General features: G+C 41.8%; 1 protein-coding gene and 1 long non-coding RNA gene across 2 annotated transcripts; one reads left to right on the forward strand and one right to left on the reverse strand.

The window, feature by feature from the left end:
• Positions 1 to 1,888: 1,888 nt before the first annotated feature.
• On the reverse strand, positions 1,889 to 27,179 carry CEP89 (centrosomal protein 89). The gene is made up of 19 exons (XM_064159849.1): positions 27,051 to 27,179; positions 25,594 to 25,700; positions 24,234 to 24,389; positions 23,432 to 23,633; positions 22,251 to 22,356; positions 21,491 to 21,519; positions 20,285 to 20,339; positions 19,525 to 19,743; positions 19,053 to 19,195; positions 18,711 to 18,761; positions 17,952 to 18,035; positions 16,261 to 16,368; positions 15,189 to 15,300; positions 13,385 to 13,565; positions 12,399 to 12,566; positions 11,674 to 11,815; positions 10,350 to 10,439; positions 4,256 to 4,425; positions 1,889 to 2,156 (listed from the first exon to the last, which is right to left on the reverse strand). The coding sequence occupies exons 1-19, from the start codon at positions 27,087 to 27,089 to the stop codon at positions 1,922 to 1,924; spliced, it is 2,397 nt and encodes a 798-aa protein (XP_064015919.1). The 5' UTR covers positions 27,090 to 27,179; the 3' UTR covers positions 1,889 to 1,921.
• On the forward strand, positions 16,331 to 23,533 carry LOC135184271 (uncharacterized). Its single transcript, XR_010305946.1, has 3 exons — positions 16,331 to 16,405; positions 18,590 to 18,669; positions 23,448 to 23,533. It is a non-coding gene; the product is annotated as an uncharacterized LOC135184271 (long non-coding RNA).
• Positions 27,180 to 27,235: the final 56 nt, after the last annotated feature.

The raw sequence follows: 27,235 nt of genomic DNA on the forward strand, positions 1-27,235 counted from the left end.
TGTGGAGTTGCTGTTTCCTGAGCATTCTGTTCTTCAGTTGTTACCTCGTACTGTGAGGAGATGCCTCCATTTATTTAGACTTCTCTGCCTGGTAGCTCTTTGTTTAATCCATCCATTTTCCCTGCTCGTTTGATAAAGGAAAATTAGTTTCAGAAAGGCTGTTTGTGTCGATCTCTTACTTGACTGGGACATACTCAAAGTCCATGCTGTGGACTAGACTTGCCAGCACTGGCGTCTGATGCACTGATGATGTTCTGGTGCTGAAATGTTGCTTCACTGGCAGTGCATCTTGGTGTCTCTTTGTAATGAGACATTTACACCAGAGAAGAATGTTGTCCCTTTGTGCCAAAAGGCTGACTCTGGTGCTTGCACGATGACATGTATTTGCTATTGCTTGCCAAGGTGTTGGCAGTTTCCCCGTTCTAACCTAACCCTTTAAAAGCTGTTGTTTGGTTGGCTGGAGGAGTGTAGGGGGGGTATTCTTTTTTTTTCCATTTTTTTCCCCTGATTCTGGATGCAACAAAAGTGCTCTGTAACTTATTGTAGTTAACCTGCCTTGGATTAATGCCTGTGACAATGTCCTGAAGCTATGTAGAATCCTTAAGCACCAGAGCACACAGAACACCTCTAGTGGTTACTTTCCAGTGCCTTGCTTGTGGTTTGTGTATTTTTTTTGTTTGTTTGTTTGTTTTTCTCCCTCCCCCAGTGCTCAAAATTGTTTTGGTTTTTAGCTTCTCCTTCAGCACAGAAGTGCAAGTGATCATCCTTCAAGCTCTTTGTTTCTCCTAGCTAGCTTCTGAGACACTGGATTTTTGTATAAGTAGTGGTATTACCTGCTAGGAAATCATAACTATTGCCAACTCTCTTAAGTAACCCCAGTGGGCTTTTTCTGGGTGTTGTTCAGTGTTTCAGTGTTGTGTTTAATGAAGTTAATATTTGATTTTTTTTCAATGTGTAATGCCTGTTGTGTTTCTTTGTAATCCTTAGATCAGCGGTCTGCAGTGAACATGTACTTCCTGTACACAGAAACATGCTGAAACACCCAAGTGTTTCAGTGCAAGACAAACGTTGGGCTTCAGATGTTTATCTTTAAGCGGGAGACTGAAGGCAAACCTTTTAGCTGTTCATGGAGCAGAAAGGAAACTTTCTTTGCTAAGTGTGAGAATTTGAGAGGAGCACTTGTCTAATCATTAATTCTATTTGTGCAATGCTTGACACTCTTTCCAATGTCTTTAGCTGTTGTTAATTTGAAACAGTTCCAGGATCTTGCCATCCCCGGCTGCTGCCCAGGCCATCTGTACCTGTGTGTTCAGTGTAACTGGTCCAGGGTTTTTTGGAGAAGTGGTCAAAAAAAGCCATCCCAAGACACCTTTAAAATTCCCTTGGGCAGATGGTGTCTGCCCAGTCTCCATAGCTGCTGCAGGAAAACTAAGTGTGCATAATCTGGCAGGGCACCAATCAACAGTTAGGGCACTTGAACTTCACCACACTGTTTCGGCTGTATGCAGATGTTATTCCTGACCATATATTAGTGTGGCATCCTCATGCTGCTGCCCTTTGAACCACGCATTAAAAGCTGCTCTAAAATGGGAAGCAGATGTGGCAGAGGTGTAATTCTAAGATATTCTTCAGCAGAAAAACAGTCAAGCTACTACTGGCAGTTGTGAAAGTCCCCCTTTGAATTAATGACCACTATGGTCTTTTTTAGCTCTGTGGCGTTGTTTGTACAAAATCTTGATACATCCTCCACAAAAGCCAGGTGACACTGCTGACAGTACACTGCAGAATGTGCTGCTGGCGTTTTGGTGGCACTGAAACAGGCAGGACTTTGCAGGAAGGTCAGTGTTTATGCAGTCTCATTGCTGAATAATCAGCTTCAGGCACTGAGTTCTCCTGAACGGGATGTGTAACATCTTTATTATCACAGAGATTCCTGAGGAATTTCTTTTTTAGTAGGGGATGGAGGTTTCACATCACAATAGCTGAAATCCTGTCTATAAACCAGGTCCTTCTGAGAGACTTCATCTAAGCATGGCTCATGTCCCATGCCAGCGCTCCTCCTGTGGCTCTTCAGGGATTTATGCAAGAGTTCTCTCATCCTCCGGTTTTCATTGGATGTGGATTCCCAAATGATTTCAAGTTCCCCTTCGACCTTCCTAGAAAGGAAATGAAATCCTCATTTTCAAGGAGTTTTTCAGCAGTACATAATTACAGCAGGTGGGCAAGCAGCTTACAAAGGCCATGGATTCAATGCTTGAAATGACCTGTGTGAAATCTGTTCCCATTCTGCTTTTTAAATGGCCGCTAACGGTAATGCTGACAGGCTGTGATCAGGGGAGATTGGACATGTGCAGTAAGTTGGATTAAGTGCACACAAAGCAGTGCATGTGAGATCCAAATCACCCAAGTGTTGCTGTCCATCAGGCTGGGCTCCACCAGGAGGACAGCTCCATGCCCTCTGACACACTGGCTGCCAGGTCCCTCCCGTCAGCTGCCACTTGAGCTGAAAGCTTCTGATCACACCCACTGTCAGATGTGGGGCTCAGCTACTGCCTTGTTCTACAGCTCAAGGAGAAGATGGTGAAGGACAGCCCTTAAGGCACTGGCACCTTGTGGGCTACTCTCCCTGACAGCCCAAGCATAAAGGAATGACTCACTTTGTGTTTTTTTCCAGAAAAAGACTATTTTTCAAACATGGCAGCTGCCAGGTTTTACTGATGCTGTGTGTTCAGCCACACACAGTTCTGTTTTGTCAAGTGTAAGCTCTTGGCTTCCTCTGACTTGCCTCTCTGTAAGTCAGAATACAAAGTAAAAGGGAAATCAAGGTCAGTTGACCTGGAAAATGAAGTCATTACAAGGAAAAGGCACAGACAAATCTGAATGCCACAGACTTCTGATGTAGTTGCTTCAAGGCACTACCTGAAGCTCTGGATTAGAGACAGTCTTTCACACAAAGCCTTCTGCCTCCCAGATTACAGAACTGAGAAATCAGTACAAAACATCAATGCCTTGAGCTCAGCTGCTGTCAGGCTGCCTTTCTGCCAAAGGGTGTACACTAGAAGCTGTCCCCTCAGCAGGTGTTGCAGAGCCCTTGGTGATCAGTAGCACTGAGAATGAGGTGGTAAAATGCAGCTCTAACACAGTACTGGCTCATTCTGTCTTTTGCCTTATGACTGGATATTGAAAGAAGATGGACAAAAAGAAAGTTTATTGAGAAAGATTATCCTGATACTATTGCTTGTAATGAACTTGTGGTGGTGGAGAGCATTAACCATCAAGAATGGAATTAAAGCAGAAGGAGACAGGTGAAAGCAGGATAGTTCCTAAGGGCAGCTGAAGCCTCTGCCCATGACTGTGCCAGGCTACATTTCATGAGCTGAACCTTTCCATTTAGCTAAAAAAATACTGAAACACCAAAACTAAAGATGACTTTATTCTCATAAAAGATGCTGTGAAACAACTTTAACCCAAGAGTGAGTATCTGCTGCTATCAGTAACTCAGCATGTGCTTCAAAACACAAAGGCCATTTGCTTTTTCCTCAGCTGATGTTTTAGGGAATGTGAAGTTACATAATGGAACTCCCTCAATAAGCTGTCCCAAGCTTCACCTGCTGGCTGGCTCCGGCCCTTTGTATTGTGATGGAATGTTTTTAGCATCTTGTTTTGTTTTTAACTCAAAAGGGACAAGCTCCTGCTTGTTCTTGCCACTTGTCCCTTACCAGAAGCCTGGTTTACCCTCACTGCAGTGCCGAACAGCGCCCAGACTTTATTTCATCTGCTCATGGCTAAAACCAAGCCTTTCTTTTTTTTTTCTTTAGGACTGGTGCATTGTTAATACTTGGCTGAGCTTGAAGCAGAGAAAATTGTATGATTAACCTAAGGATCCCTGAATTGTAGCTTAATGCTGTCAGCATGTTAGCAAATGGATGCTCATTTTCAGCTGGCTGGCAACTGCATTCGTTTTAGAAAAGTTCCAGGAGATCAGTTTTAAAAGTAGCCATGCAGTTAAAATCACTTCAGTAGCAAGGAAAGAGATCCCTTTAGAGGTAGTGCTGTACTAGAATGATTCTTGGAGGATGAATTTTTAAACAGCAGAGAGCTGCAGAGCTGAAAGTGCTCACTGGAAGGAGCAACCATAGCACACTGCTGCCAAGGGAGCGCCCTGCAGGTGCCCCTGGCTCCACATGCAGCACACTGCAGCTACAACACCCTTTCTCTTCCTGGATCTGACTGGGTGCTGCTGCCTGTAACTGACCTTTTCTGCTGTAGCACTTCATCAAGGCTTTCCTGCTTGTCCTGCAGCAGACGCTGGAGGTGCTTCAGCTCTTGCTGGTACTGAGCAGCCTTCTCTGCAAACTCCTGCTCCTGCTCAATCATTTTGAGACTGATATCTCCAAGCTTCCCAGACACTTTCTTTCTATATACCTGTAAGAGTTAAAGAAAACAGCAAAAATGTGGCTGTGTATGAACTAAGGACAACTCCTTACTCAAAAAGCAATGGCTGGAGATACTAAATTACAGCTTAATCTGCACGCAAATACTGCCCTGCTTAACTGTGTCAGGTAGGTTGCTATGGGGCTTTTACCTATTTGTTCAAGACTGCACTTGCACTTTGTTCCACACACAAACCCAGTGGGGACAGTGAGTTCCACACCACATGTTTATCTTAGGGGTGAAGTTTCCAAGGTGCAGGAACTACACTGTGCAGCACATTGCTCAGCTCTTGTCCAGCATCACACTGATCAGTGCATACCATGCAGAAGTGCTTGCTTTCTGGTGCTTGGTTAATTGAACACTGAGAGGAGAAGAGTGGCCTTGTGTCGCAGGTGCTGTATGTTGGTTGAAGTTCCAGATGAAGGCAGCCTTCAGTGCCCAGTGACTTTGCACTCTGGAACAGCAACCCCCTTTCCTTACCCAAAAACATCAGGCAATGGAAAAGGCAGCTTGTGCGTTGTTGCACGTTGCTGCTCTCAACAAAAGCAACAGGTAGGATCCAATATTAGCTTTTTACTCCTGATTACAAACAGAATGCTTAAACTGTTATTGCATCTGCAAGAATGTGATGTTTGCTGTAAGCTACAGGACAGATTGACTTTTTTGGCAGGGAAGCATCAACTGTAAACTACTTAGTGAAGCTTTGAAAATACTGCTATTAATGTCTTGCTAATGTGAAGTTTTATCTAAGGCGTTACCTAAGTTTTTATCTTCATCTGAATTTCAGGAAGAAGCCTGAGCATGCCTTGGAGGAGGAGAAAAATGGCATTTTCGGGTAGGTGCTGCAAGTTGTGTAATCCCTTCCACAAACTGTTTTCCTTCTAGCTCTTGCAAAATCTATCATGTTGGAGTTACACTTTTTGGAGATAGTAAGATGGTGACAAACAATAACATAAAACATTAATCATGAGGCTGATATCCACAGCTTCTGTTTCTTAGCTTTTCCCTGTCAGTTCTAAACCCACACTATTAGAAGCCTGCAAGTTCAGATCACATTACTCTACTTTTTACATTGCCAGAGAGGTCCTTGAAATGCCTGTGATGTTCCTCTGAGCAGACAGTAGCCTGGAGCTAGCCTACAGGAAGTGCAGAGCACAGAACAGCTGGACTTTCACTGCTCTTGATGTCCCCACAAGCTCCGGGCAGCAAGCTGCAACACTCCCGTTAGGGCAGCTGCCCGTAATTATTTCTAGGAACCAGAGCAAGTCTCTCTCTCTCTGGCAAACAAAGGGCTGAAAACAAAGCAGCTCCTGGTAGTGCTGATGCTCATTTTTATCTAGTGGTCGTGGATCGTGCAGCAGCTGGAGCTCTGTTTCAAGCCATGCTCTGCCTGAGCTGGTTCAAGCCTGTGGCTCCAGCACATCCCAAAGCTACCTCTTCTGGCTTGGCATCTGCTCTTTCCTGCCAGCGGCACCTGTCTTACATACAGAGAGGTTGCAAAACCGCAGGGGCACAGAGGGTAGAAGTGCACCATTGCTGACCTCCTGAGACTCAGGCATGAAACCAGATAGGAGGCATCAGTGGTTCTGATCCACCTCCTGTGGCTGGCTGTAGCTTGGTCTATTTGAAATCACAGAATGGCTAAGGTTGGAAAGGACCCCAGACATCACCCACTCCACCCTTCCCACCATGGGCAGGGATACCTCTCAACTAGACCAGGTTTTCCAAGGTCTCATCCAACCTGGCCTTGAACACCTCCAGGCAGGAGGCAGCCACAACCTCCCTGGGCAGCCTATTCCAGAGTATCCCTTCCCTAGCACTTAAGAACTTCTTTCTCAGCTCTAGTCTAACCCTGCTCTTCCTCCACTTCAAACCATTCCCCCCAGCCTGTCTCTAGGCACTCTCATGAAAAGTCCTGCAGCCTTCCTGTAGGATCCTTTCAGCTATTGGAAGGCAGCTCTAAGCCCAGCCCCCCCTTCCTCAGCTTTCTCTTCTCCTGGCTGAACACCCCCAGCTCCCTCAGCCTGTACTCATAGCAGAGGTGTTCCAACTCTTGGATCATTTTTGTGGCCTCTGTACTCACTACAACAGCTCTGTGTCCTCCTTATGCTGAGGACACCAGAACTGGAGGCAATGTTCAAGGTGGGACTCTTACAAAAGAATGCAGAAGCTATCTCAGCATGACTTCATCAAGGTGAGTGAAGTGCCCAGATGGCTCCATACTTGCCTGTGGGAGCCCAGCCAAGCTGGGGTGCCTCTGGACACACTGACAAGCCAAGCTTCTGGCACTTAACAGATACTTCACAGCAGGTTACTACCTTTGAATTGTTCACAGCAGCCTCCTGTTAGTTTTGTCTCAAATGAAGCAGATAGTGGCCAACAGCCTGGTAGAGATGACAACTTTCAGGAAGAGGGTGATAACATACAGCTGGAGGTCTTCATGTTTTCCTTGGGAGCTGTAAATGGTAGTCTGCCCAAGGTCACGTATCACCAGTACACAGCAGGCATCCACGGTGGCTGCAGCAACTGGTACTGAAGAGGACATTATTTACACTCTTCTAAAGTAGTTTCAGTAAGCTGTACACACGGGTACCATAATCCTTTCACACTTTATGTACTGAATACAAAACAAACTGGAGACTTCTGGGCAGAGAGCCAACAAAGCATTCTGTAGACACAGGCTGCTGGCTATGACACATGGAATGATCTCATCCCAAGATCCCTTTTGAGGCACTGAAGCTATTTTTTGTCAATCACGAACATGTTTTTCTCCTATCTTTTACCAGTAATGATTAGTTACTCCAAAAGACAGCAATGAAAAAGAAAACTGCCTCCACAGAATGTGCTACATAAGAGCCCTGTGATGGGTCCCCTGATCACAAGCACTGCATTGCTGATCTGGTAAGGTTTGATTTTTGTTTAAAACCTCTATTCAGTTTCTGTGAAGAGGGTGTAGGCAAAACACAGAAGCTCACATGCAAAAGCCAACAAACCCAATGAACTGTTCTGCTCTAATATCATGTGTCCCAGTGAACAAGCTTGCCGATACTGGCACTTAGTTCGCAGAATCATTTGGGCTTGAAAAGACCTTTAAGCTCACCAAGGCAGGCTGTTGATGAAGGGTAAATAGTTGGGAAATCAATCAGAAAGGGAAAATCTGTTTGTGCTGGAGAAAGGTTAGAACTATGTCCAAAGGTATGAGACAGTTGTGTGTGTACATGACTTCCTCTCACAAAAAATAGTTCAGTATCAGATAACTCATTGACTTTGAGACATACATAACACAAAACTGACACGGAAAGGGAAATGTCTGTTAGCTGAGGCTTACTTTATGAGCACCACTAACATAAAAGACTTTGCAAACTCATCCAATACTGTGTCATAAATTTAAATCTGGAATTATCTGAAAATGCAATACCTCACTGGAGATAAACTTCACAGAGGATATTTCCTTATTCTTATCTCACTTTATTCTTTAACCTATTTTTATCTTGGTCTACTTCAACCTAATTATCTTTAACTTATTTCTTGGATCTCTCCTGCCTGGAAGGGGGGTATGATAAAGTATCCTATTCCCATAAAGAACTCAAAGCCTCAAGTTTCCTTGTTTCATCTTCCCCCTGCAGTGAGACTTAAACCCCGGTTCTCCTAACGTTAGACTCAAAGCAGCTTTTGCTAAGTAAGCCAGCCTGTTGAATGGCTGCTCCCTACAGGCTCTGTGCCAGGTCTTCCCTCTGAGGAATGGCTGTCCCGCCCAGCCTGCATTCCTTTCCTTTCCCCCGAACAACTTCCGCAGTGTCTCTTTTCACGTCCCCTCCTCTGCGTCCGACCTCTAACCCAGTCTTGGAGGAGCTTGTGCCTTTTGAGATACGAGGCCATGACTTCAGCAGACAGCAGCAGAGGATACCCAACTACGTGTAAAATGGACAGGATACAGGCTCCTGTTGAGGCACCCCAAGTAACTCAAACCTGTAAACTAGAAGTGTTTCTCTCATCATAACAGCAGGAGGCTAATGCAGAGGATGTAGTTTCCATTTCTTATCTTGTATTTCACTGAAATAGCTGAGGATGACTAAAAGCCAAAGCACAACACCCTTTATATGACTAGAAATAGCTAACATACACACATTTCCAACAGGTTTATTACCCCTCCAGAAAGATGAATGCAGTTTATGTACTTGTTATCGCTGGAGACAGGTAACACCTAAATAGCTCAGGAGAGCTTTAACCTGTAACCCTCCACAGAAGGCTGTCATGCCCTTTGTGATTTCCTGAAGCAGCTGACAGTGCTGTTCCTCTAGCTGACAGAATCAGGCTGAGACTTCTAATCTAGCTCACTTTGCTAAGCAGCAGTTTGTAGTGCTATAGGAAGCTGCTGCTCAAGCCTCGTGGCTGGTAGAACTCTGCATGAAGTGTGCTGGCAAGCACATATCTTGCAAGTGAAGAATCCTTTTGCCCTTTCACATTCACCTCCATTTTTATCAGCAGCACCTGAAAAAGCAGTGTGTGTAATATGGCCTGTTGTGTTTGAGGATCTGCATTGCATACTGGGACAGCAATAGTCTTGTGACTAAAAGAAATCAAACAAAAAGTTTGGCCACTTATTCAGATTTGTGAGAATACTTATTTTTTTTATGTAGAGATCAAAAGAATCTCCAAAATTATCTGCAAATTGCTGCAGAGACTAAAGGAATAAAGCCTCTGAGACAAGTGGCTCACCTGACTGGAGGTGCTGAAGAAAGGGAAGTGTTTTCAGCAAAGACATCAACCATGCTAGCTTTTAGCAAAGGTCACTTAATATGGTAAACAAGAAGTACACACTACTTTGAGGTGTTTTGTGACTGTTTATGCCCTCTGCTTTTCTAACAAGAAAGAACAAAGAATTTTGCTAACAGAAACAGTGACATTTAAGAACTTATCTACAGGCTGCTCTTTCTAGTTTGCATTAACAGCTGCTGGCTAAGAAAGATTTTATGCAATTGTATTTGCTTTTGCACCTAAAATTCACAGCATGTGCAGCATGTAAATAATCCCGATCTCCTGTGAGTCCTTTCTCTGACCACTACATAAGTCACAGATCTATCAAGTGGCAGAAAAACTGTATTTATGCAGTTAAGTATTTTATAAAGGGTTCCTTACAAATTGTAGCTATATTTCAGCTCATTGTGTTGATCCTTAAAGGGAAAGAGCAGGAGCTGGTCACTGTTAACATGCTGGGGCACCTTTGTGTCCTTTGATGCATGAATAGCAGTACAGGTCCTGAATAGCAAAGTGCAAGTGTGGAGACTGCTTTAGGATAAAATGCACAAAGAGGACAAAACAGCTTCTTTTGAAAGGGACAGCTATTACTTATATATTTAACCCAATATACCAGATGCTCTCCTCCTTCAAGTTTACAGTAAAAACAATTACTGAAGCACCAAATATACCTACTGCTACACCTGCAATGTGCTCTCTAATCAGGCTAGATGTTTGAACAGCCTCTGAACTTCTAAGCCTCCTCCCCTATGGCTATGTGGAAGTACTTGATGGCAACTGTACACTCAAGGTAGTTTCACATTCTTCCAAATCTAACTGTAATGGCCTTCAGCTCCAAGCACTAGCACAGCCCCCAAAAAATAGGAAAGATCAAAACTGTGTGAGGCTACAGAACAAAAATTAACTACTACCACCATGTGAATTTCAATTCTTTTTACAAGCAGATGTGATTCTCTTATGTTATGACATCAGTGCAGTGACCTGGTGACACTCTATGTACAAACAAAACAGAAAATGGTATTTGTGAAAGCTACACTATGATTGTTTGGCTTTTCAAAAGATCATTCCTAAGTCTTTCACAAAAACACTGACACAGATTAACCACCGTTAAAAAACCCAAACACTTTACAGAGCATTTTGTTTAAAACACTGCTTACCTTCACTTTTTCTTCCAGCCTTCCTAAGCGCAGACTGCCTTCCACTATTTTGTTGAGAACACCATGATTCTCCTTCTCCAAGCACCTGGCCTGCAACCATGCAGTACACACAACTGAATGTAACCACTGCCTTAAAGGGCATACAAAATACATACATTGTTTTGAGCACCAATAGCCTGAAGAACCAAGATATAAAGAGAATCCTGAAAATTATTCTAATGGCCAATTAGTAATTTGTTAGCTGACTCTGAATCCTATCTCACTGACACAATACGTTTCTTCTGAGAGGATCACAGCTACTGATGCCATAAGCCCAAACAGTTCTGCATCTCTTTCAACCGTTGAAAATAGGCTGTTACTGCTAGAAGTATTCTGAGCGCTCTGCCAGGGCATTATTAAGACAAGTGGCACACCTTCTACTTAGGAGCAATTCTGGATCTCTGATGATTCTAATGTGGTGTGCTGAATATTTGTAAGCAGATATAACAGAGACTCAAAGATAAGAACCACTTTCCCTAATTCCTAGGAGATATTTATTGTACCTAGTTTCACAACTCAAAAGTGCGGCTTGCAGTGGACAAGGATTTGAGCTGGGTCACCATAGTTCCTCTTCCAGAATTAGGAATTAACCACTAGAGATCTTTTTACCCAACACTGATGGCAACATTTATCTCCTGCTTGAACAGCAGGAGGAGCTTTATTTTAACAAAGTTTTATGAAATGACTGCTAGGACCAGTCTGAAGACATAACAGTATATAGAACTGTCATCGGGTCCAGGACCTTGTAAAGGAAATAAAGTGTGCCTGCAAAAAGGCCCAATAACTTCAAAGTCAGATGCCTCCACTACACAGAAGTTGTCAAACTGACAGCTGACCAAAAAGGAGCCATCATGTGCATATGCAGCCACAGGAGAAGGCCCATGCTGACTACTTCAGGATTCAGAAACACATATATAAAATGTATGCCTGTGAGCTACACTTGGGTACTTGTAGCTTCAACAACTGTAGCCAATCTCTGAAATCACTTTGAAACATTATTTTAAACTTGCTCTATACTATTGCAGACCCTAAAGCTGATGTGAATTAAGGCTTAGTTATGTTATCTTCAGAAACTGTGGTAGTTGCTTTTAACCACTCTTCTGGAAAATCATCTGTTGCTGTCCTTATCCTGTTTGCAAAAGCCTACTGAATTAAATAGCTAAGTCCAAACCTTGAAATCGCCGCTTTAGTTTTTGATAATTCAGATGAGCAGTAAGTTGTGCTAGCAGGATGGTAATTGTGTAAAATATCAATTCAGTCATGTTAATTATTTAAAGATAATTACCAAAAGAATAATATGATCACGTTCCTGACCTATCTTCTCCACCAAACCAATAAGGTTTGTCAGATAGTGATGGGCTGCAACTTCTTTTTCCATTGATTTCTCCAACTGCAGTTCCAAAAGACCCATTTTCTTCTTTAATCGCCTATGAAATAATCAGAAAAAGGAAAACCTTCAGCTTAGGAATCAATAACGGCAGTAAAAGAAGTTGTATAGGATGTGCAAATCAACTTGTGCACTGGCACAAAAGATCTTCAATGCCCAGGGTATCACTGCCCACTTCTGGGGGCTGTTTTCCTTGTGAGTAATGCCAATTGCTGCAGCAGCTACAGGCTTGCAGTTCTTAGGAGCGTAACCATAATACTGCTTCTACTTCTTAAAATGTTGTAAGCCCAACTCTGAACCAGCTCAGTGCATGAGCTCTACAAGAAGCATAAGATCCTATTTCCAGGTGAGTACACGAACAACTAATTCACATATCTAACTACTGGTAGTAAAGACACATTCTTAATTTGCACATTGACACACAGTGTGCACGAAAACATAATGCTCAGCAAAGCTGCTCAACAGCCAGGCCTCCAGATGTGACGGAGAGGTGTTCAGGAAACACTTTGTCTGTAACTGGTACAAGTGACAGGCTGTGAGATGTCAGATAGTGTTTGCAGACATTTCTCTATTTTTTGGAAATACAAGTATTCCTGTGTAAGAAAATGAGAAAGGGATGTGACCTGTTTGTCTTTTGTGTTGCTTCCATTTCTGCTTCCAGGATCTTCTTGTCGGACATGAAGCTGTTCTTCTCCAAAAGCAGTTTCTTGTTCTGAGCTTGTAGTGACGCCATCTTTCCCATTAGATCTTCCACCTCCTGGCGCTTTTCCTCCTGCTCCTGCTCTAAGTGGCTGCAAAACCCAAGAGCACAGAAGTGGACCATTACAGCCCTAAGTTGCTGCAAAGCTGGGTGACAGTAAGACACAGGCTGAAGGTACGCTGCGAATGCTGCACGTTCAGCACTGCCAAGCAGAGCTATGATCATCTTCTAACATATCAAATCATGGAAAATTATTCAAATAATTCATCTTGACTGCCCCTGAGCTAAGTGTAAATGATAAGCATCTCCTGTACAGTCCAAATGTATTCCCTTATGTTTTTTTCTGTTTTCAAAGAAATTACTACCAGTGCCAAAAAACAGGTCTGAGAACTTCCCAGCAATGTGGAGTATCCTACGGCCTGGAGGCAAACATAGTTACAGAAGGTCTTTAGAACAACATTACTCTGCCTGACAGTACTTTTGTGTTTTGCTGCTTCATGGTACTTCCACATTGTAAAAACTGGAGAAACGTAGTATTTTTAGTTTAGAGTTTAAGGATCCTTCAGACATTTTCCCAAAGACGGGACCAAAAGAATGTGAATGTTTTATAAACACTGCTGGCAGTATAGAAATTGGATAAAAATGCTACGTTTAAAGCTTCCTCTCCCATGCAAAAAGGTATGCTCAGCAGCATGCACTTCACAGTGAACACATCAGTGGAGGTTTCTAGATCTAGGATTTTCCTCTTGATGTTCAATTGTCTACAAAAAGCAAGACTATTTTTGAAATACTGCTTTACCTTGGGCAGTTACCTGGATAAAGTTTCCATCTGCCTCCTACCTACTCTGATGCAGCATCACATGAATGCTGTGCAGAATGTTTCTCTGCACACCATGTATAAGCTCATACCTTTTGAGATCATTCACCAAAGCAAAATGCTCCTCTGCTGCTATTCTGCTCTCCAGTTTGGCTTTCAGCTCTTCACAAGTAGAACGCAAGGCTTCCAACTGCTTCTGGTACCCTGCTATCTCCTCTTCTTGACTCTGTTTCTTTTCTTCTAAGAGTACTATCTGTTTGGTCAATTTTGAAGCTTTTGGGATGAAAAAACAACAAAACTAAGTATAACAGAACTAATTCAATCACTTCTAGGGTAGGGTGTCCCTGCCCATGGCAAGGAGGTTGGAACGGGATGATCCTTGTGGTCCCTCCCAGCCCTGACTGATTCTGTGATTCATTATGCAATTGTGGATTTGTCAGGTTATATTTCAACAGCAGCTTGCTTTGGAAAAGCACCAAAAGGTCAAGATTTACTTCTTCCAGGGCTGTAAGTAATTTCCTCATTAAAACTTTTTTTTATTCTGAAAAACTCTCTGATGCAGATTTTAGTAATTCAGGGAAAGCACCTAAAATGGAGCATGTTTTTTATAGCCTAGCAGCCAGGGCACACATCTGCAGCCTGCCCAGTTTCTGTTCATTGTTCTGCATTTCCCCTGTTGTAGCATTTCGGTCACTGGACACCCTGACAAAAAGCAGCAGGCACTCAATGGAAGGTCAGGGCTCTTGTCTGCAATCTCCAGCAAGAGACGGCAGATTTCTCAGCATTTGCTAGTGATACTCTATACCAGGTCAAGCTATTCTGAGATTTGAAAAGAGGAACATTTGATTTTGGGGTATTGCTTGGCCTTTGGTCTTGGGGTATGAGAAGTTGTTACCTTCTAAACGCAGAAACTTTACATGCAGAAAGGAAGTATTTCTGGAACCAGGTGGCAGACAAGTACAACATTTCAGAACTTTGGGAAACTGTTCTCGCTGATGACTTGGGTTAATTTCACATAATTAAATATCTTTCAGAACACCCTAGTCTTTGAATTAAGATTTGATTTTCACTTATTAAACTTCATTGAGAACTCTTACTTTCAGTTTTGGGATTTTAAACTATAACATGTTTGTTCTCTAACATTCGGTCAGCAGGCTACGTATGAGATACAGTCAGAGGAATCAATCACCAGAAAAATTGCTCTTGGTAAGGAATAGCTTTACAGGAAGAAGAGGAATCACATGGAACCACAGAATGTCAGGGGCTGGAAGGGATCTCTGTAGATCACCTAGTCCCAGCCCCCCTGCAAAGCAGAATCACCTATACTAGGAGTATCCAGTGTTCTGAATTCAAGCAAATATCAACCTCTGATAAAACAGCAATAGTAACACTTCAAGTGTAAGTAACACTTCAAGATGTGTGCAAGTGTAAGCAGTACCAAATTATAAAAGTGTAAAAGCAAATACTGCTACCCATAATTAACTATATGAAGTGACAGGCATTGGTTACAAGGCAGAAAATTAAAGACACCCTACAAATTCTAAAATGAATGTTCAAATAAGCAAAGAATACCTCACAAATGCCAACCTGTGAAAGTCAAAGGGCTATGAAAATGAGCATACTGCACTTGGCACCTTTTCAGAGGAGCAAGTCACAGTGGAGTACTAATGGGTGACACTGACATTTCTCTTTGGTATCAGCTGACATCCGGAGATTGGTCTCATGTTAGTGTTTCCCGCATCCATCAATGCTTTGCAGACACAACAAGGAATAGCAAAAAAAACCAAACAAACAAACATAGAAAGGCCAAATTCAGGGGAAAAAAATCCAGATCTAAACCAACATGCAGTACTGTCTTTGGTGTGGTGCAAATGATTTGCAACTCAAGCACTTTACCTTCTTGAACATGTTGTCTGTGGCTGTCTTTTGCTTTAGCTTGTTGAATTCCAAGTTGCTCCCTCAACAACCCATTTTCTTCCAAGACCAGTTTGGCCTGAGTGTGTAGGTGCTGCCTGCAATGGTAACTGGCTTACAAATCAAACATAATTCAAATATTGACTGACATTCAGAGAAGAAACAAAACTGACTTCCAACAGCATAAACTTGTAAAATCATATTTGAAATTCTTTAAAAAGCAGATAAAAAACCCTAACTGAAAGCAATGCCAGGACCCAGGGTAAGCTTATGAGAGACATGAACTCACAACCCTCCAAATGTAAATTGTTTTAAATAACGTTTGAAATATTTGACTAGCTAAAGCAACAATTCCCTATAGAAAAAAAGAAAGTAAGACTTGGAATTGTAGCATCCATAGAATGGTTGAGGTTGCAAGAGATCCCTGGAAGTCATCTGGTCCAGCTCTTGTGCTCAACCAGAGGCATCCAGAGGCTGCCCAGGAGCACCTTCACTTGGCTTTTCAACACCTCTAGGGATGGAGAGTTTAGATCCCAGGTGGGCAGTGTGTTACAGTGCTCACAGTGAAAAACTCCTTCCTTCTATTCACAGGGAAGCTCCTCTGTTTCAGCTTGTCTGTCACATCTTGGTTGCCCCAAGGCAACACTGAAAAGAGTCAGACTCCCCTCAGCCACTTACATACAGCACTAGGCTTCCCTTGGGCCTTCTCTGGGACGAACAGTCCCAGCTCTCTCAGGCTGCTGTCAGAAGCGCACTGTCACTGTTAGCAGAAGTGTAGAAGTGACATAGCCTGTGAGGTCTAGGACAGAATTACAGTTGGCTTCAGTTGCAAAACTGCACATTTACCATTTGGTCCTTGTGCCTGGGAATTATTTCAGGCATTGCAGATCAGCATTGCTCCAACACGACAGAAATTGTAACCCTATTAGCTCTTCAGCAAAACTTGATTTGCTTGAAGAAAACAACCTTTTTCCTTAAGACTTGTAATCTTCAAAGTTTGCACACAACAAGCAAAGTTATGAGTAGCTTTCAAAGTAATATCTAGTCATGTAACTTGCCATTCTGTGGGACTAATACAGTTAATTTTATGTAATTGTTCATGCAGGTCTTCGTTCTCCTTCACCAGCTCTTCAACTCGTACTCTAAAATTCTTCATCTCCTCCTGTAAGGCAAAGGATGCCATGTGAAATTCTTCAGAGGTAAGGATTTTGGTTTAATTTTCACATTGTCAAAAATGGTGGAGTGTCTTCTCAAGCTTCTGCTAACAGTCAGTTCTCTCACTACTCACTCCTCTTTTAATTCAGGTGTGCATCCTTCTGAATTGTTTCATCAATCCAGTAATACTGAGAAAAATTCAGATGTTTGAGTTGTGACACATTTTTGCTACAAGTTGTTTGAATTAAAAAAGAGCTAGATCCTTAAAATCTGGATTAAAATAGATGAATCCTGTCAATTACTAGATGGTATTAGATATTTTCAGTATGAATATGGGTATGGTAGCATAGTACAGTGATTTTGCACTAATATAAAGTGCTCAGTATTTTCTGCTCTTTTTATGGCTTACTATTTTGAAGGAAATAAATTATTTTGAAAAACTATGACAGAATCATAGATTCAACCAGGCTGGAAGAGACCTCCACGTTCATCTAGACCAACCTACCAACCAGACCATGGCACTAATTGCCCCATCCAGGCTTTTCTTGAACACCTCCAGGGACGGCAACTCCACCACCTCCCTGGGCAGCCCATTCCAATGCCAATCGCTCTCTCTGGCAACGATTTCCTCCTAACATCCAGCCTAGACCTGCCCTGGCACAACTTGAGATTGTGTCCCCTTGTTCTGTTGCTGGGCACCTGGGAGAAGAGACCAACCCCACCTGGCTACAACCTCCCTTCAGGTAGTTGTAGCCATTAATGAGGTCTACCCCAAGCCTCCTCCTGTCCAGGCTGCACACCCACAGCTCCCACAGCCACTCCTCACAGGGCTGTGCTCCAGACCTCTCACCAGCTTTGTTGTCCTTCTCTAGACATGGTCCAGCACCTCAATATCTCTCTTGAATTGAGGAGCCCAGAACTGGACACGGTACTCAAAAGTGCGGCCCGACCAGTGCTGAGTACAGGGGCAGAAGAACCTCCCTTGTCTGGCTGGCCACACTGTTTCTGATCCAGGCCAGGATGCCACTGGCTCTCCTGCCCACTTGGGCACACATTCAGCTACTATCTACAAGTACCCCCAGGTCCCTTTCTGCCTGGCTGCTCTCAGCCACTCTGTCCCCAGCCTGTAGTGCAGATCACCATTTTTCAAAGATTGAGTGACTAAACCCCCAAGCTTTCTAAAGAGCAAAGAGTTGTCATTCCTTAGTAGCTACTTCATAGACATCTAGAAAGAAATATTCCTCTGCCACAAAATCCAGGCCTGTAACTAGAAGTGCAGCTATAGAGGGCACTGAATCCCCACTGTGAGTGACCACAGTAGATTCTTCCTACCACAGTGTTTGTGGTTTACTCCAGTTAGAGAGCACAAGTCTTGTATCTCTCAGTGAAATGCCTGATTCTGCATGTGTGAACAGTGTGACAAAACCAAGCAAGACAAGCCGGTAAGAGAGCACAGTAACTGTGCACGGAAAAGGCCAATAAAGTAACATTTCATTTTAGACAGAAAACCTCTCCTACAATGAATTCATTCTACAAAATGTCAAACTTTCTTTCTGCTGTCAAGTATATTTTCTTTAAATGGCAACTTGCCTCGTGTTCAAGATTTAAATCTTCCTTTTCTCTTATTCTGTCTTCATATGCCAACAGAAGAGGTGACAAGTACTTCATATCCAACTTAAAAACCAAAAACATACAAATCCATTACAAGCCATAATGTCACTGTTATTTACTTCTGCTATATATTAGTAGTTTTTAAAGCTATTTGGGGGGGTTGTATATGCAGGACTTACACAAGCACACAGACCAGCATACTCAAAATGAAGCTGCAGAAGCACTTAATGGTGCCACTTTAGGAACAAGCTTTGGAAGGGACGAGGCTGGGTTACAGGCAGCTATTAGTTTTGCTTATCTGCAGCACAGCATCATGCGGATGCAAACTGAGTAAAAAAACAATCTGAAACTATGGTGAACACACTTAATAATCGAAATTGACCCAGATTCACTAGTAAGTGGGAAAGGAATTTTTACACTCTGAAATCTGCAGTACGTATATATGTGATTCTTGGGTATTACAGCTAGAAAAGCAGGGCAGAAGGAGAACTTCTCTATTTCTGTATGGCTATAACACTGAGAAATGAAAATTTAAGATTTGATTAGCACTTCAAGGAGAAGTTGTTTCACATACTAGAAACTCATTCAACTTCACACACTATTTGTCTTCTTGCCAGAAGTCTGTTGGCTGCTAGTGGACCCATGACCACTCCTACTGTCAGACTCACTGAAATATGCTATTTTCTTTTAGCAGCAGGTAAGCACAGAACAGGTAAGTAAAGATATTATATTACTTACCAGCCATGGTGGTGGTGGTCCTCTTATGGGTAAACTTTTCAGTTTTAGATGCTAAAATACAGTTGAAAAAAGATACTGAAATTACTTCCTGCTTTCTGAAGCACCAGTTACTGTCCACTACAGTCACAACAAGGTTATGTTTCTAATTAACATTTGTTGCACATGCAACATACACCTTACTAATGCAGGTGGAAGCCTAACTTGTTAGACATAATGATGAACACTTATTTCAGATTTCAGGAAAAGCCTATGCCATTTGGTGACTTTGTGGCAAATTTAGAGAAAACAATCTTAAAAACTCGAAAGTGAATGAATGGAGAACAGAATGTTTCAGATTCTTACCTCTTCTTGGGACAATGGCCTGAATTTAGTTTGATAGCGACTCAATTCCACATTTAAACGATGGACTGTCATTTTCAAAGCATCGTTTTCATCTACCAGTTCCTGTGCTTGCTGCCTGAGAGAAAGTAATTCTGTAGCCTCCTCTATTAAAACAAATATCCAACAAGAAAGATCAATCAAAATTCAAGAAATGTTGCAAGAACATGTAAACTAGAATCCTAAGAGAACTTCTCTCACAATACTGTAATGGACTAATCCTATGAGAAATTACTAATGAAACCCCATCAAATTTCAAACAGACAAGTCATTGTTTTTTTACGATCATTAAAGTACTCCTTGAGGAAATTTCTACACATGTAGAAAACACTGCTTGGAAACTAGTTCTGCATAGATACTTGCCTGGAGAACAGGCTGTAAGAAATCAGAAAAATGAAACAAGGTAACTACAGAAGAACTTCAGTGTTTCTCCAACCTTCTCTAGGTGACTTCTCTGCACCTTCTTTAAGTCTTCGGTTTTCTTCTTCTAGTTTCTTCATCTTTAATTGCTGTTCTTCAATTTGCTGTTTTGTTCCCTCAAACTGTTGAGCCATAGCCTGGTACGCCTTGTTCAGACACCAGTTTTCTTGCTTCAGTTCTCTGAACTTCTCTCTAGTCAGGTTTTCCCGTACTCGTCTTGCTCGCGCAGACAGGTCTGTAGTGTCACAGCACAGAGCAGTTAAATAGTGTTCAGACTTGGGTACAAGTTTCAGCAAGTGAAAATCCATTTTTTCTAACATTAGCATTATGTATGAGCAATGCTTTCTAAGGCACAAATCAGCTTATGGCTCCCAGAAGGTAAAGCCAGAGAGAATGAGAAAAGTTCCCATCTTGTCTCCCAGAGACAGAAAACATTCCTTCCTTAAAGTGAAAATAAAGTTGCATCCTAGCATGGGTGACAAGAGGCAAGATAAACATCCACTCCGCTAAGCAAAGTGGCTGCACTCTGCACGCACCAGCCAGTCCACCTCACACCTTCCTGCTTCAATCCCCTGTGTTAATGAAAGCTTTACCCCCCTTCCCACTGAAGAGGCTTCAGTGATCTGTGACTGACCGCAGCCTTTTCACAGACCTCACAAAAGTAACATGTCAGATCTGCACAGTGGGGAGTGTATTGTGGCATTAGTAATAATGGATCCCATGTTCAAATGTTTCCTTTTATCCCTCTGGACAGAGTGCTCATATAGGCCAAGTACCTGGGGAGGGTGGAGGCTTCTCGCAGGTCAGATTCTCAGCTAATGGTTTCTCTTCCTAGTGAAGAAATACAAAATGAGACAATTTGCCATAACAGTTATCCTTTCTGAAGTGCTGTGGATAGCATCACTGCTGGAAAACTTAAGAAACAGAACTTCTGAAGCAATTTCTTTAATATCGACAAAATTTAAGGTTGTATCCAATACTGACATGACATGACTTGTCACTTGCCCATCTTGGTGTCATTTTGTCACTCATCACTGCCATCACTCACTTGTGGGCACTTGAGGCTGCTAACATTCTATTTAGTTGTCAGAGATGCACAGCTCTCAAAACACTTTTATGGCTTCAAAATAGTTTTAAAAAGCTTCCTCACCAGGCAGGATGGATATTGCTCCTGCTGCCTTTACAATAGTCACAGTATCACAGTATCATCAGGGTTGGAAGAGACCTCACAGATCATCAAGTCAGGTATGGTATGAGCTTTCAGTCCTCAACTGACAACTCAACCAATACCTTAAAATATAAAATGCTCTTCAACAAAGTTGGAGAACTTTGTTCTCCCTTTGCTGGTTAAAAAAAAATCCAAAACAAAACCACAACAAAACCAACCTATTTTTTATGAAACAGCATGAAGTTCCTGTAAGGATACAATGCCATGCAATTTATCATACCAAGGCACTGATGACTGAATGAGTCAAAACTCACCAACAAATTCAAAAGAAAAAAATATGTAGTCATGAGCTTGAGGAAAAAAAGGAGATGTTAACAATGGAAAAACTGAGGATTTTTGTCAGTAGTATTCCAGCAAACTGATCTGAAAAACTAAACTTTTGGTATTCTTTTTCAAACTTCTGAAAACAGTCAGATGGGCCCAGACTGGAAGATTAGATAGGAATCTGGTGGAGCCATGCTGAGAATTTGAAAATGATCAGTAAAAGCAGTCTCTTGATATAACAAGGCATCCCCCACTGTTTCTTCCACATGATGAACGCTGGAAGATAGACAAAACCAAAACAAACCAAACAACCCAGCCTACCTTCTATGGCCTTTTTTACCTCTATAGCCATGTTTTAGCAAAGTACCGTTTTTGTACTCCAAATGAAAAAGGTTCCCCAGTGGCAATAAATTAAACTGACTGTAAACTATCAGCCTTTTTTTTTTTTTTTTCAAAATGAATCACAGATTATTCTTCATACAAGTCTTACCTTTACATTCAAGCTGATAGGTTGGTCTTCTGGTAAAGAAAAACACATCTTTCAGTCAGTTACAAATGAAAGCGTTTGTAAGCCCTAATAAAATACTCTAATGAAAGTACTTCTTGCAAAGACATTATTTGTGAAGTCTAATTCAGAGCTTAAGGTTACACATGAGACTGATGATCATCTTCCACACTCTAGTCAGAGTCTTCCTCTTAATGGCCAGACATAATAAGGTGTCAAGAACGATACAACTTCTGTAGAGATGAACCATCCTAGTATCCTGCCACTGCAGTCTGTAAAAAAGTTCTTTCTTAGACATGGCATTTTGTTATCCATGAAAAATGCCTGAATAGAATTTTTTTTTCTACCTCTTTAGCTTTCTTCTTTTTTAAATATTGCTAGTTCCATCTTTTTTCCAGTTTTTGGAGAAAAGTCCAACAGCTTCCAGAACACAAACTGGAATCACATCTCAACAGAAACATACTGCAGAATGACTGAAATAGACACTGGAAAGCAGACAACTGTGGTTTTGCCCTGGTGGATAGTGGATGTTTAGGAGTTTCATTCAGACAGCAAATACAGACCAGTCTTCTCTTTTAAGCAGGTTTTTAACTTTCTGTAGCTACTAGAAATAGTGAAGTATTTAGTAGCATTTCTTTCACTGGCCTTTTCAAACAAAAGGAACAGATCACTAGCATGTAGTATTATTTTATTAAAACCAAACATTAAAAGATAGGGCATTTTGACCTAAAGTGAGCTTATTTACCTTCTAGTTGCTTGTCTGACTCTCTCACCAGCAGCTGAAACTCAGTTTCACGAGAAGGTATCTCTTTCTCTTCAGCATTAGTACTAGGAGATGGTGGAAACTCTTCCTATGTGCAAATAAGACAAGCCTATATAAACCATGGTAAAACAGCCACTGCCTGATCTCTGTAGAAAACCTTTATTGCACCCATGTCCCAGTCAAAGAATTGTGCTCCAATATTTCAACATAATACATTTTTTTTTCAGTTGAGGGCTCTGTAAATAAAATCTAAACCTTACCATGAACAGCTGGAGGTAGGAAACTACAACGGACATTTAGTTCACAGGGCAAATATTCCCTGTCACCTTAGTCATTGAAATGTGTGAAATTATCTCATGTTTGTTTGGCTGGTTCTATCTCAGTTTGCTCTTAATAAAACATCAATCATTTCCCTACCACCTCACAGCACTGAAGCAGTCACCAATAATGTTTGACACTGTTTTTGCTGTTTTGATTGCATAACAGTGTCCCACATATTCCACTCACACTTGGATTCATTCCCTTCTCTCCTCTTGCAGATGACTATCTCTTCCCCTAGAGCTGTGTTCTGATTTCTTTTATATACATAGCATTTTACTGCCTTTTCACTACTCATTTATTTTTTCTTGTCTGTTAAATTTTGCCATCATTTTGGACTGAATTTTAGATGTGCCTTAAGAGTATTAAGCTGCTCATTGCTGGTTAGACAATCCAAGACTTTAACACAGAAAAACCACGGCTCTTCAAGGCAACAAGGTTATTTACTGATTTGGACTCTCCTTGTCTCCATACAGGTCCCTGCTCATTGACACGATGCGAGTCATTAACTAAGCTTTCATCATTTAAAAGTAAAGTTCCAGTGCTTTTAGCACATCATCTACTAAGTATCATGCTCAATATAAAATAGTGAACATTTTACAAAACTAAATTATGCACAATAATTACACACACCACCACTGTTTTCCTAACAAGAAAAGATGTGGTATCTGTGAGGATCAACAAACCAGCCTAAGTCATATGGGAGTAAATGAATCACAGAAAGAAGTAAGTGTTGGAAAAAATGCCTGAGGAGTATGAAGAGAATGAAGAGCCTTAAAAATATTTAATATTTGCATTAATATGCTAAAATACCACAAAGGAACAAACACATTTGAAACCCCTACCGTTTTATTTTTACAGGGAACAGCATAAATAGCATCGGTGCTACAACTTTCTCCCCTTTTCTCATCACTCTGACAGCTGGACTCTGTCTGTTTATCAGGATTTGAAAGGTAAGTGTCCATGTCCTCATCCTCGCCATCATTGCCTGAGATTTCTGCAGACTGAAGAGATGATCTCTCACTACCATCAATTTTCCAGTCAGTGCTGTAAGTAGAAAGCAGTTTAAAGTCTCTGTCAGTGTTGCTTACTCTTCCAAACAAACACTTAGTAGTAGAACCATCAGTCTCACAATATACACATCAAATCCAAACAGCATCTACACTGGTCAGCTGCAAACAAGGAATCTAGCCTGTAAGTATGCTTAAAATAGAATATTAACACTGGAGTTATATCTTCTTCTCTACCTTAAAAAATCATGGCAGATTAGAGGTAGAAGGCTGCCAATTCTACCAAAAAGATGAGTCTGAAGTAATTACTTAGGACAAAGAAAATATCTGACGTGTAATTCAGATGCTTTCGCAGTGACTAGCTGGTTGTATAATTGATAGTCATTAGGCAGAAATAATGCTTGGTTTTACTTGTGACTGCTGCACAATCCAAATCTCCCTCTCCGAAGACCGTATGCATGACATCACTTTAGGGAAAAGAGAGTAAGGACTGTGGACACTCAGACACAGTTTAGGACATGATAAGAAAAAAAAGTGTCTCTAACAGCAGAAGTTTGTTGTAGCTCTTTGGTAAAATTGTACCACTGACAGATTCTATTTCTAAGATAAGATTATCAAACCAGGAAGTATACATTACCCCATTCTGAACTCTGAGACTATTGCATATGGTTCAAAACATTCTTGCTCCACATAGGTGGAATCACCTTCTGAAAGTGATCGCTGCCGAGGCTGAGGAATAGCAACAGTGCGCCCTGTTAGCGCTGCTGCAAAAACAGCTGCTGCTAGAGCAGATCTGGAAGCAAACAGACAGAACAGAATAGAGTTGTCTTCAATCTGTGCCACACTTTGCAGTTTTTTCATTGCAAGACGTCCTCAACTGCTTCAGCAGAGCAAAACATTCACAGCTAACAAAGTGAAAGTGCTAAGGGACTGGTTATAAACTAAACTATGACCTCCCAAAGCAACATGCATGACATGGTGAGCTATTGCAGCACAGCCACCCAATGGCATTCACCATTCACACACGAGAAAGGCATGGAACACACCAAGTTACATTCCAAAATACGACACTGAGCAGTTGCAATCTTAGCATTCACTTTAACCTTTAATCACACTACCTCGTGCTCTGATGAAAGTGTTCCACCTTCTGCTATTTTGTCTCCTAATTTTCACTGTTCCCTACTCTGAACCTTCCACTGATGTGACTCTGGTGCTGGCAGATTGCAAGCTAGGGCAAGCATATACTGATAGAAGTGTCTACTTGTGGAGTGCTGTGGACTACACAGAAGACTAAGGAGAAAACAAGAAGGAACAAAGATTTAAGGAGAGAAATGGTGAGGACTGTAACAGGAATGACAACTGGCGGTCAAAAAGAAAGATAAAGTAGGAATGTTACAGACACTAGAAAGACCACAGAAAACAACCAGAACTGAACTAAGCATAGAGGGGGAAAAAAACCCTGTAAGAAACTACAAGTTAAAAGAAAAATAAATGTCTGTTTTCTCTTTATTGACCTTGCCTGTATAGCTAACTCAAATCCAACCCAAAATAGCTTTACATGCCAGGTTTTTAAGTCCCTGTTTTTTGAACACACAATAAAACAGTGTGTCAGTAATGTTTAACTGCTGCTTTTCTAAGGAGTTTACATTTCCCAGCTCACAGTACTGCCAGTGCTACAGTGCTATGCTTTACTGTAGCCAAATCTGAATGGCCCTAACTTTGGACAGTCCATTCATCTTGAACTGACTGAAATTTCTGCTAAGTTACATAACCATAATGGTCATTAGCCTAACGATTTAGCATGGTTAGGAGTGGGAGAGAAATAGTTATCTTCAAGGTTCAAAGAAAAGCGCAGCCCCAGTTCAAAACATATTCTGTTTATGAAAAGGTTTATGTAAATACTGCCGCAAGGACATGCAACTCTTCTAAACAAGCTTTTCTAGTATGCTACCATAGCTGATGAAGCACAAAAAAACCCCAAACAACTCAAAACCTACCTGGGCCTTTCTGGAGAAGGGTTTGGACTACGAGGGGGAGGGGTGCGGGGAACTGCAGGTTTAGGAGCTATGGTAGCAGCAGGGACGAGGCCATGAGCAATATGTTTCTAAACAGTTTAAAATAAAATTAGTTGACAATGACTTTAAGAATCACAATGAAAAAACCACAGAATTGTACATGAAGAAAAACAACAATGAAAATAATATTAAAAAAAAACTAAAACCAACTGCATGCAATGTAAACCTGAAATGGTTCCAAGTTGAACTCTCTTGCAGGTACAAACAACTGCTAATGAAGGTTAGGAACATAATTTACATAAGATCCATGAATGTTGTTTTTCCATTCATTACACTGCAATATGAAAAAAATGGAACCTTAACTTGCTTAGTTCAAGTTGGGTTTTTTTCCTATATATACAAAAATGAGTACTAGACAAAAAACTTAAAGGAGCAACAGTATTCATCCCTCTCTTGTAGAAAAATATGGCAGTCAGAAGAAACCCTCAGCCATAACAGTATGGCATGGAAGAACAGAACTATCACTACAAAGGCTTGCAAAGGTTCAACCTAGATTTTAAAACTATAAATAATTCCTAATTACTTTTAGTAGCAAATGTAACATTTTTTAAAAGAGGGTAACATTAAATGCCAGCTCTGCTACAGAGACTACTCTTTTTTTTTTCCTTTTCAATTATTTATTATTTTTTAATTGGCTTCTCCCCAAGGATAATGAACAAATGAATGGGAAACACTTCTGTTTTTACAGGAAGTTGCATTAAATAACTAAATGATACATCACAAAGATACCCTTTTCAGTTGGTCCTATCTTGCAAATGCACTGCTTTGTAATATTGAAAGTCTGATGTGCAGATTTTGTTTGCTGAAAGCTGTTGACTGTGGATGTTTTACTATCATCACCAGGAACTACAGCCGAGGTAAAAGGAGGCTTGTTACCATCCCACAGTGTAAGTCAGACAACAGCTCACTATGTTCTACTTTCATTCTAATAATAAAATCCTTCAATTACTTCCAGTAGGTTAGAAGATAATACAGCCCCGCTGCAGACTATACAACTCTTGGCTGCTGGAGGCTTTCCCTATGAACATTTTTATCAGTTTACTTGAGGGCAGTGAACTTGTGCTTCGAGGATCACCTCAACAAGCTCTGGAAACAAGCGAGCCGCACTTCAGCACTGGGGGCTCCAGCCCGCGCCTCTCTAGAGAAAAAGGAGTTGGCGAACACCTTCCTGGCCCCGCCAAAGCCAGGTATTTTCGGAGGCGGGCAGGCCCGGGACTGAGCGAAAGAAAAGCATTTTCCGTGCCTAGGCCTTAATTTTTCCTCTCTCAAGCGCAGCGCTCGGCCGCCTTCCCTTGTCCTGCCTATGCGCGGCCTGGCGCCTCCCCGGCTAGCCCTGCCTCATGAGGACGAAGACCTGCCCTAGCTGGAGCGATACTCACGAAGGGGCCCCTCCGGCCTCTCCTGAAACTAAACGCCATGGAGAGCGGGCAGAGGACAGGCTTTGGACACCGTTCGCCAGCGACTTTGTCGCCGCCGCCGACGCTTTCCCGTCGTGACCCGCCAGGGAACAACGGCGCGGCGGATTTGCTGAGGCTCTGCGCTCCGCCAATCAGCATGCGCCTTG

This window comes from Pogoniulus pusillus, chromosome 20 (assembly GCF_015220805.1).
Source record: "Pogoniulus pusillus isolate bPogPus1 chromosome 20, bPogPus1.pri, whole genome shotgun sequence".
Taxonomy (NCBI): Eukaryota; Metazoa; Chordata; class Aves; order Piciformes; family Lybiidae; genus Pogoniulus; species Pogoniulus pusillus.

Bases quoted from the DNA above. Each gene is read 5' to 3' on its own strand.
- CEP89 (XM_064159849.1), bottom strand. From the start codon at position 27,089: ATGGCGTTTAGTTTCAGGAGAGGCCGGAGGGGCCCCTTC. The intron at 24,390-25,593 runs GTAGGTTTTGAG...GTTTGCTTCCAG, and splicing joins CCTTCTCCAGAAAGGCCCAG to ATCTGCTCTAGCAGCAGCTG. The intron at 13,566-15,188 runs GTAAAGTGCTTG...TCATCCCAAAAG, and splicing joins CAGACAACATGTTCAAGAAG to CTTCAAAATTGACCAAACAG.